The 11,677-nt window shown below is 30.2% G+C and overlaps 1 protein-coding gene across 2 annotated transcripts; it reads left to right on the top strand.

Moving 5' to 3' along the window:
* Positions 1-8,540: 8,540 nt before the first annotated feature.
* On the top strand, positions 8,541-11,144 carry LOC125827142 (F-box protein PP2-A12-like). Of its 2 annotated transcripts, XR_007442970.1 has the most exons (4): positions 8,541-8,984; positions 9,364-9,482; positions 10,329-10,949; positions 11,033-11,144. XR_007442970.1 is itself a non-coding variant. In XM_049506502.1 (3 exons), the coding sequence occupies exons 1-3, from the start codon at positions 8,658-8,660 to the stop codon at positions 10,750-10,752; spliced, it is 870 nt and encodes a 289-aa protein (XP_049362459.1). In that variant the 5' UTR covers positions 8,541-8,657; the 3' UTR covers positions 10,753-11,022. The 2 variants fall into 2 exon arrangements, 1 of the variants encoding a protein (XP_049362459.1); XM_049506502.1 differs by lacking the exon at positions 11,033-11,144 and having other exon boundaries at positions 10,329-11,022.
* The last annotated feature ends 533 nt before the right edge of the window (positions 11,145-11,677 follow it).

Raw genomic sequence — 11,677 nt, 5'->3', positions numbered from 1 at the left:
AAATTGGAATTACTTTAACTTTGAGGTATTTGTATGTAAAAAACATATTGTCAATTTCGGCATGCATTTCCTATTACTTTCTTGATAGTGACGTAAATAGAAAATTACGTAATTATACAATTTAAGATAACATAATCGCTAAACATCTTTATTATTTGAATTAATTATAAAAATATCATTATTTTCCTTTCCTCTCTTAACTATATTAGATACATTATAACTTTGTTTGTGTATAATATATCTGGCACAATGTTATTATTGATATATAGTTTAATTATTTCAAACGTAAATTAGTATGAATCTGATTTATAGTTATGTATTTGATACATAACTTATGTATCGTTTGCTATGTATCGGATGAAGAAGCAATGTATCCGCAAGTTTTGAAAAATCTAGAATTATTATAATTTGGAATAAAATGTAATTGTCAGAGTTTCTGTACGGTATACTTTCATTATTATTATTTGTGGGAGAGTATATGTACAAATGTATCATTCACTTATGCTCTAACCCGAATAGCATCGTGTGAATCAGCAAAAATCACAATGGCTCGATAGCGAAATAGTATTCGTGAAAGAAAAGTGAAAAGAATTCAGTGAAATAAAACATGAAATCGTAACCTTTTTGTATTCCGATCTTCCTTTTTGCAACAACACATGTTGAGACGTTTATAGCATCTAACTAGGCCCATTTATAGGCAAGACAGGGCCCAATACATTGATTAACTGGGCTGACTTCTATAACTCTTGCTGGGCTCATCTTTTACATCTTAATAAAATGGTCAATGTTGCTGGCTGGCACAAAAATTTGCGTAAAATAATCTTTGGTGGCTACTGTTTAAACTATGTTCCATTAGTCCCATTAACTAAATTATGTCTGAAAAAAAAGGAAATTTCACAAATAGCCACTAAAATAAACTTAACTAGGCTACATAGCTATAGTTTGTTAATTACGATCCATAGCTACATGTTAGAGAGAGAAGGGAGGAGAGAGGCCAGCAAGCGAAATTAGGAGAGGAGGGAAGAGGCGACCGAGCGAGGGCATAGAATGGAGAGAGGCGAATTGTATATATATATTTGTTAGATAATTGTATATATGTAATTGGTATACATATATATTTGTATATCTGGCGAGCGAGATTGGGAGAGGGGGAGGGAGGAGAGAGGTGAATGAGATTTAGAGAGGGAGGAGAGAGACGAATTGTATTTGTATATCTGTCATATAATTGTATATGTATATGTATAATTTGTATATGTATAAAAGAGGAGAGAGGAGAGAAGCACATGTAATTATAGCTAAACTTAAGTTGCGAGTGGTAATTAATGAAAATTATAGTTATGTTAGCTAATTAACTTGTACATGTAATTTGCTTATTTGCGTAATTTTCCCAAAAAAGAATATTTGCTTTTATTAGATGCTAATTTATCTTATTGAATTGAGCATTTAGTGAACAATTTTTTTTTTCAAAGTGGCCAAAAAGGGCTAGAAAATGCTAATTAATAATCCGGCATGAAAATGGTACATGAATGATATCGAGCCTATGTGCATATCCGTCATTTTGATCTCGATTCTTAACAGTTGTGTTTTAAAATTAACTTTTCATTTTACATAAATAGGAAGAAAAAAAAAACGATATCTATGATAGTTATATTCAAATTTGTGATACTATAATTTCAATTGTGATATTTTAATCACTGAACAATAAAAAATAAAAATAAAAAATTCAATGCACTAAATTTCAAATTGAAATTACCAGCACTAAATTTCTGTTACGCTAGATATATTCAACAATATAGGTTAAAATTGCAATTTGGTAATATTTCTTACTTCTTTAATAATGTTGTTGAATGACAAATTAAGTTGGTGTCACAGTTACTTATTTTAGTGTTTTTTTCTTCTCTTTTGTACAACTTTTCAAAATATAAGAAATTAAAGGAAGGACTTTGGTGTGGAAAGGCCAAGATGATTTGAATGAAGATATGGTCTTCCCCTAATTATGTTTAATGTGGAAAGGCCAACATGTATTATCATATCAATCATAATTGTGTTACACTTTTTGGCTATTTTATTGGTCTTCCCCTAATTATGTTTATTTGTTTTCCACAATTTGTTGTAGGTAGCTTTCTTTCCCTTTCTCGTTACCAACCAACATATATAATTACAGGTTTCTATTAGGCAAATTAAAATAATAGATGAGGATTTTTTCGGAAGAATAGAGTCATTTGAACTGAAATAAGCTAAATAATGTTTAGACTTATATAGATTGAGCAAATCACATTTTATAGGCTAATTTTGTCACTCGTATATAATATCATCAAGATTGTGGTGAAATGAACGAGGTTCTTCTTATCTTTAATTAGAAATTCTGAGTTTAAGCCTTGAGTAAAGAAAATCTAATAAAAACACTTTTATTTCAACAAATATAACAAACGAGGGCACAATTCTCATTGTAGGTATATTCCTTTTTTCCCCTCGTGATACTTGGTATATAGGTAAAAAAAAGTTCCTAGCCGATTTTCAGAGTCTGTATTAGAGTTTCGATTAAATTGGGATCACGCACTATGGAGCTCATTCCGGAAAAGCTCTCAACAAGATTTTCTCTATAGGTAGGGCTCAAATCCAAAATCTTTGATTAAGAATAAAGTAGTTCCATCTCTTCACCGCAACCATGTTAGTGGTATATAGGTAACTTCTTTTACTTTTGATAGTAAATTATTATACACACATATCAGAGAATAATTTTATAAAACATGGTTGTAGAAAAACCACGTTTTCCACATCCTAAATGATTCAATCAACTGTGTCAACAGCCACAATTTATGTTTGCTTTCTCTCTTAGAAATATAAAAAATAAAAAAATATAGAGATTCTCATCTTTACCAGAAAAAAATCAAACAGTAAATAGTTGTTACTATCATAATAAATAATTTATAAGATTTTTATTCAATTTCTGTCATATTCGTTGAGCATAGGAATAACTTTTTAAACATTATTGCGTAGAAAGTGTTCGAATCACAAATTATTAAGAATATAGAATATAGAATTATTAGCCACTACAGTCTATATGTTACGTACTATGTTTCCCCATCACTCCCAGTTGTGTATGACAAGGATGTCAATTGAATATATCATTCTTTTCACATGCCTCAGTCCATGTTCGGTAATAATATTGAAATTTGATTAAATTTAAATTTATATTAAAAAGTATTTAATATTAATGTTGAAGTTCAACCAAATTTAAATTTGTATTAAATAATTTTATATTATGATAAAACACTTGTTAAATTAGGTCTTGAGTCTAATTCATACACTAAAAAATTAGCTTAAAAAGGAAAGGATTGCCCAACCTATATAAGGAGTTCAGAATTTCATTTATTCTCCCCTCATACTTGGATTAGGACATTCTTTATCGGAGGTTCTACGATCCGGTCTGGTGCGTACATATTCATGGACTGAGGTATTTTCATCCCGTTGCAACTATTTAGTTTCCTAGGGCCCACATCAGCAAAAACACAAAAGAGATGCCGGGTATGTGTACATCCCTAGTGATGCAATTTAAAGTTGAGCGCCCTAGGTCCAAAACGGTCTATGTCATTACTAGCGGGATGGATTTAACACATGATATCAGAGTCAGATTAATGTTTTATTGGGCTCTTCGTCCACACTTCAACTTGAATTTGAGAGTGACAGGAAATACTAAAGTGGGTTAGAATCTCACATAAGCCTCAATTATAAGTGTACATGATAATATAAATTTTATTACGTATTTTGTTTAACAAAATGAATACCTACGTATCGTATTAGTTCACGTACTTATACATTATCATATGGATTACAACGATATTTATAAGGAGTCTTGAAAACTCTAGAAAATGTATAATTTATGTTCCTTTTCACATAATTAATTATCAGATTGATTAACATACCTAATTATGATTTTGTGGGTCCTAAATGTTTCTTCAATTTGTGGTCATGCTCATGCATGTGATTAATTACTTTGGGCATGATGTTAGTTGAGATACAAAAGATATTAATTAGGTGATGTGACAAATACAATTTTTCCTTTTTCTCATATCTTCCTAACTGTATTACTTATTATTTATGGTCCTTAAATAAATAAAGATTATGCAACTTGCTAGTTTTGATTTTAATTCAATGAATAATGTTCATATCTTGCCTACTAATTTCTTTCTCATCCACATTTTATTTTCATAAATTTTCATCCGCTTGTAATAATAAACAAATTTTGAAATAAAAATGAATGTGATAATTTGAAATAATAATATTTGAAGATTTGGTCTACTCTTTCAACTTTAAATTTAAAATTAAAAAATAATATTAATTAGGAGTATTTAATTTGTACTTTGAAACTCAAAGGTGTGTTTGGTACAAAAAAATATTTTCACATATTTTATTTTATAGAAAATATTTCCTAAATAATTAAAATGATTTCTTTTTTTTTTATGCGTTTTAATAAGTAAACAGAATATATTTATATAGACTATAGTTATAGTTGACTTTCAAAATCCTAGTGTGTGCTTGCTTTAGTTTTTGGAAAAAAAAATAAAAATAAAAAATAATAATAAAAAAAATATATATACCACTCGAGACATAGAATTATTTGTCAAACAATTAATTTGGTGTAATTATCATGTCATCCTTGGAATAAAATACAAATGAGGTATGATTTTAAAACATTATAGTACTATATTGTCATATTGACATTATATTCCACACTATTTATGAGGAAATTGTTTCCGACCAAACAAGTGATCAAAAAAGTAGCTAGCTAGTTTCAAACAAATTTGTGTCATTATCACATACTAATACAAAAGGGGAGGCAATTTCCTAACTCATATTTTCAATGTACAAGATCTTGGGTTTTTTCGGATGAAGAAATTTTAATTATCTCACCATAATGTATATTGAGAAAGTCTTGAGTCTCAACAAAACTTTTTAGGAGTAAAATAAAAAAATTCTTAAAGAACACAATAACTTTGTGCGAATTTCGTATTCATATCGAGAAATCTAGTGATCAATGTATAAGAACTATGAGTTGAGGACCCATAAACAAAGTGTATTATTGATCAAGTGATAAAAAAAAAGAACCAAAAAACGTTTTCAATTATATCTCTATTACAGTGCGCGCATCCAGAATTTTCATTAATGGAGTTCAAATTTGAAGAAGTAAACATATGAACTAGTCAAAGTGAATTCGATATCTACCATATATACATAAAAAATATAATTTTAATCATATATAAATAGTATAATTCTCAACCGAAAAGGATTCATCTGACCCCCTAACCATAAGCCGGCTCCGCCCCTGCCCTCTTGGTTGAGGATTCAAATCCCATAAAATAAAATTGTATTATGTATCAAGAAATTACATAATCCAAACGTATCCTTAGCCTCGTGTATAAACCAGCTTGGGAAAAACATCATCCAATAGATCTCATTCAATAAAGAAATAAAAAAAATATAACTAATCTATGAGCTATTTTATTCAAACATCTAAAAATATATATATAAAATTGACATAATCCCATAATCACCATGCACGCTTTTATTTTACTTTTTTATTCACCCTTTAAATTCTAAATTCATCACTAAAAACCTTAATCCTTTTGAAATTGATGATCAAGCTAAAACACTTTTACCATTACCTAATAAGTTAGAGGTTCAAGTCATGTAATTAGAAGTAAGTTAATGCACTGTTTATCCACTCAACTTGCTTAATAAAAATACTAGTGGCAATATGTATTTTAATACATTATTATATTTTTCATACATTATTATTTTATTGAGTTAGTAACAAGGGAAAAAATTATATATGTTTCAATAGTATTATCAATTCCACACATACACTGACCATGAGCCACGTGGCACAAGATACAATGAGCTGTTATCTAGTTTGCTTCTGACTCATACACACGTAGAGGTGGCTACATATATCATACATACCCCCCTATTATTTATTTGCCACGTATTACTTCCAAAAATTAAAAATATTAAATAAATACAATAGACCCCATCTAAATATTTTATTTTGTCCATGCAACCTAGTATATTATTTATATTGTTATAAAACTTTTATACGTAAACGGAACATTGATTTGATTTGTGTACATAGTGGTTTTCAACAGGATCACGGTTTTATACTAGAGTGGACTTTAGTATTAAATTGAATAATACAATTTTTATTTTTAAATTTAAAAAACTATAACTTAGTTCGATTTTCTTAAGTTTGATTTCCGATTTATTAGTTTGATTATTTTGAATTCTTTGTTTAAGTCTATAGATTGAATTGCTTCTTCTTCTGATAAAATAAATATTTGAATATAGTAAATTACCTTAATAATACCTTAATTTTTCCATCATCACACAAATAATATTTACATGTAAGTAATGAAACTATTATTACATAAATCTTCGCAATAAAAGCATTCAGACATGAAATTTAACAACTTCAAGCATAATAAAATTATGTTCGTAGGAACAGAATTTTTACTAAAAAATTAATATAAGAAGCAAAAAGGGGTTTATCTTATGTTATATACATAAAAAATATTTTTATCATATATAAACAATGTAATTTTTTATTAAAGGCAGTTTGAATAAAAATAATCAAATTCACCTAGCTCCACCTTTGGGAGAAGTAGGTGTGTGTGTGTTGGGGGGGAGGGGGGCGGGGGGGGGGGCAACATTAAGAAATTAAAGTCGAAAACCTCTAACAAAAAATAATAAATACTTATCATTCTATTCTATCCGATCCGATCCTGGTTAATATTATCCAAATTATGCCTACCAGGCCGAAAGTGCAAATAAAAGAAAAGAAAGACAAAAACGACTCATATATTGGAATATTTTAAAAGGCTAGATCGGTACAAAAGGGATAATGCAAATTAATGATTGTGTTATGTTTTTATTGTTGGTTATAATATTATATTCTAGAATTAATACATATGTATATCAACAAACATCTTTATAAAAATGGCAAATTGGTGACCGACCATAACCTAAGATTTTTTTTTATAAATAAGAAGAAAAAAAGCAATGAACTCGATAATGCAATTTATAGACGTGTAATACACAATATATGTGATGGAAAGCACTAATACGATCAATTATTATATCATTAGCAGAAAGCATTTGCTTAATGGTTTATTAAGCACTAATTCTGTACTTTAATTGTAGCCTCAACTATATAGAGAATATTTCTGCTAGTACTCCTAACATACTTCACATTTTTTAAATTATAAAATAGAATTAATTGCCATATATAATTATATGGTAAAAAATTCTACGCCTTTTATTTGTTATTAGTTTAGTATACGTGTGTTGCATGGATTACCAAAGATATTAGATACTTTCTTTTCTTTTCTAATTTATATTCTTTATTTTCTTATGATTGTGTTGCCATATATTTAAGACTCACATACACAAAGCAAAACTTTCCATATATGCTTAGGAGTGTTACTATCCATATATTTAGGAGTATTCTTAATTTTTTTTTATTAGGATCTCATCCCGCCCTTCATGTACACAATCTTTTCGTATATTTATTAGAAAAAATCTTCATGTACACAATTTTTCCAATATTGCTTCACGTAAATAAATTATTGTTTTTAATATTATAATCAATATTATAAATTTAATGAAATATTGATAAAGAAAATGATTTTATTTATTGCACAATCTTTTAATGAAAAACAAAAAATTCAATAAACAGCTCTAAAAAAATTATGTTTCTAATATAATATAGACATATAGATAAATAGATGATAAAAATCCGAGTTCAATAAAATAAAGACAATTAGCTTTGTCCTTAAATCACCTAAAATAAAGAAGAGGATAATTAAGGTTACGCAGGGTGGTATAACAAAAAAAAAAGAAGATAAAAATAATTCTTTTCGTTCGTATTTCGATTTTATTTCCTTCCTATTTTTGTTTCTCACAAGAAAAAAAAACAACTTTAAACAAAGTAGAAGATTATTTGTTCTAAATATAGTTATTTACTCACTAAAAAAATCTCTATAAAAAATGATTGTCATAATTTTTTTTATGGTCAATTGTTTATGCCGATAAATAAAGTTTGTTCTAAAAATTAAGAACATCTAAAAATTACAACCACAAATTTGATTTGCTAAGAATAATTCAAAAATCTTAACCAAACAATCTATTTATCCTAATTTATTTGCTTGAATTTCTAAATCTAACCCTAAAAAATATCACATAAATCTAGACAAATAAAATAACAAATACCATTAGTAATTCATACTCCTTATCTTATGCCAATATTTAGTCAAATTTTATCATGATTAATCCATTCATCCTTTGTATCAATTAATAAAATTATCCATTCCATTTTTCAAATTATCAACTTATTCAATCTAATCCAACTATTATTATCCCATCATTTTTTTTTATTCAAAAAATCTAATCTAACTACGACTAGATACTCCCCTAATCTATACACCCCTACCCCACTCCACCCCTACCCCTGTCACCGTCCAGCTATATATATATATCCAGTCTCCAGCTGTATTTTTTTGTCTTTGTGTTCTTCTGTTTATAATAAATACCCATATCACAAATTTTCATTTTCATCTTTCAGTATTTGAGATTTTTTTTCTAATTTTTACTGAAAACCCATCATGGGTTCTTCGTTTTCTGTGTTGATTCCTCCGTTTTCATCTACTGTTACTAAGCAAAATCATTCAAGTCTTGGTGATTTGCCGGAAAGTTGTGTAGCTTCAGTTCTTGTATACATGGACCCGCCTCAGATCTGTAAATTATCTATGCTTAATAGGGCTTTTAGAGGCGCTTCTTCTGCTGATTTTGTGTGGGAATCCAAGTTGCCGATGAATTACAGCTCTATTATTCAAAGGGTCTTTGCTGGTCGAAATTTTCCGGCTAATTTGTGTAAAAGAGATATTTATGCTATGCTTTGTCGACCTAATTCTTTTGATGGTGGCTCAAAGGTACAATTTTTACCCCTCTTATGCTTAAATCTTCCTTTATAGATATTATTTGGGTACCCAATTTATTGAAATTTTCATGAAGGCTCTTAATTTGTGTAACGGAGGTATATTATATGTATAATCTAGGTATAATATTGTATACCGGCTAGAAAAAGTGAACAGTAAATTTGTCAGCTATTTGTGTGAAGATACCTAATTTTTTTTCCTGAAAATAAAAATTCATATACCGTTTACTAGTAAATTTGTACTAGTTTGGTGTTGAGGAGTTGTTGTTAAAGTGGTAGTATATTAAATTTGAGTTGTAATCTAAAGGCTCATTATTTGTTTGAAGGTGGAAATTGAGTTTGATGGTTTTATTTGTTTTGTGGGATATGTGCAGAAAGTTTGGTTAGATAAGAGAACTGGAAGAGTTTGTATGTCTATATCTTCAAGTGGCTTGGCAATAACGGGTATCGATGATAGGAGATATTGGAGTCGGATTGAAACTGATGAATCTAGGTGAGGGTTCGAGATTTACTTGCTTCTGATGTTTGTTTAGAGTAAATTGGATGTTTTTGTATTTGTGTGGTTATTGATGTATGTGCTATTAGATTGGCTGATGAACTCCGGATGTTCGTCCATTTGGGGCATTTTCTTCAATAGAAATCCCCTTTCCAACGCGAGTCAACTTGTCTAGATTGTGAATTGTTTTTTTAAGAATACGGCTCGTACTCTTCAAAATTGTTGTTGTTCCTTCAAAAAGTATACTATTACTTTCAGAGGATCTGACACACACCCGTCTGGATTTTCAAAGAGTTCGAACAACTTAGGTTTCAAGTATATGAAGCGGAGTTGCTTAATGTAGTTTTTAATTTGACATTGCAATGTCTATGATTAATTGGTGTTTTATATGCAAATGACCAAAATTCATGATTTTTTTTTGCAGTAGTATTATCCTTGTAATCCGATCTTTTGATTGGATTGTTGTTTCTCATTGCATCGGTTATATTGTTGTTTATGCAATGTTTGGATAGATTACATGGTTCAACAAACCCACCATGGTTCAACATTACTTGTTAGATTGTTATTTGATGGTTTCCGAGTTATGTTGCTCGGACTTTTGCAAAATGTTCAAGTTTTATCCACAACTAATTGTTGCTCCACATGATTTACTTAGCAATTATGATCAGGAACGCCCTTTAACGTTAGTACACATTTTTCTTTGTTCTAGTGCTGGCTAGACACTAATATACTTCGTAGTACAAATTGAGCTTTTGGTTTATTGCTATATTCGTGTATCAACATCAAGCTAGTACGTCCCCAGACAGAACACATAATAATCTCTTCTCCTTTCCGTCCATGCAGATTCAAGTCCGTTGCATATCTCCAACAGATTTGGTGGTTTGAAGTTGATGGAGAGGTCGATTTCCCATTCCCCGTTGGGTCCTATAGCATATTCTTCAGACTACAAGTAGGACGTGCCTCTCGGAGATTTGGACGCCGAGTCTGCAACTCCGAGCATGTTCACGGGTGGGATAAGAAACCAGTGCGGTTTCAGCTCTCGACATCAGACGGTCAACAAGCTACAACCCAATGTTACTTGAACGAACCTGGAATATGGAAGTACCACCATGTAGGTGACTTTGTTGCCACGGGTTCAGTAGAACCCATGAAAGTTAAATATTCGTTGACACAGATCGATTGTACACATACTAAAGGTGGACTATGTGTAGATTCTGTACTGATATGTCCAGTAGAGTTTACAGAGAGGTTGAAGCAGAGTTTTTGATTTGCTGATTACCTGTTTCTGAGGGCTCGTTTGGTAGGAGGGGTCAGGGATAACTAATCCCGAGATTAATTTTAGGATGAGTTAATTCCATATTTGGTTAGGATAAAATCGCAGGATAACAATCATGGAATAACTTGTTCCTAACCAAACGAGCCCAAGAATAGTTGTAGTTCTAGTGCTATCCATAGTTTTTCCGAGTGGTTAGTATAATCATATATTAGACTGAGGCAATTTGTGTAAATGTGAACAATGGGGCTGTTTATCCATTCATTGTACTGAGTTGGTTAGTATTAAGAGATAATCATATATTAGACTGAGGCAATTTGTGTAAATGTGAACAATGGGGCTGTTTATCCATTCATTGTACTTGAGTTATTAGCATCTATTACATTAAATACATTTCTTTTTGCACTTTCAATTCTATTATGTGTTACTTGAGCTGAGGTTTTTGTTAGAAACAATCTTTTAGTTGGTAAGGTTTGTGTACATTCTCGACACTCCACACACACATAGTTTCTACAGTGAGCTTCTACTAGCTTTAGTGACCTTGATTAGAATATCATTTCCTTCTGTCTCGCATGGTAAGCACCCTCTGTTGGGTTTTGAGCATTTTTTCCCTTCTTATGTGCATAAATTAAAGTTCAATTTGACAAGTCCACTTTGTCCATAAACCCAATATTATAGTGTATATGTAAGACTTTCTTTTAGGTCTTATTTAAGAGATATCACAAGAGATTGAGAGCAGCCATATAAAGAGAAGTGAGAGAGTGCAGATTTTCGCACAAGCCCTAGCAGCTAATTTCAAATTGCGATTCCCGCTTCGTTTCTTATCTGATTGAGCTGATTTTTGGACAGCTTGTTCCTTTCAATCTGATCTTTGATTGGGAACTGAGAGAGGGTGATTTGGAGTCCTGTAGCTCCAGAT

The sequence above is a fragment of the Solanum verrucosum genome, unplaced genomic scaffold (genome assembly GCF_900185275.1).
Source record: "Solanum verrucosum unplaced genomic scaffold, falcon-dt-bn FXZP01000060.1, whole genome shotgun sequence".
In the NCBI taxonomy this organism is placed as follows: Eukaryota; Viridiplantae; Streptophyta; class Magnoliopsida; order Solanales; family Solanaceae; genus Solanum; species Solanum verrucosum.
Note: the sequence above shows the minus strand (reverse complement) of the source record. Positions and strands in the feature narration are given on the sequence as shown.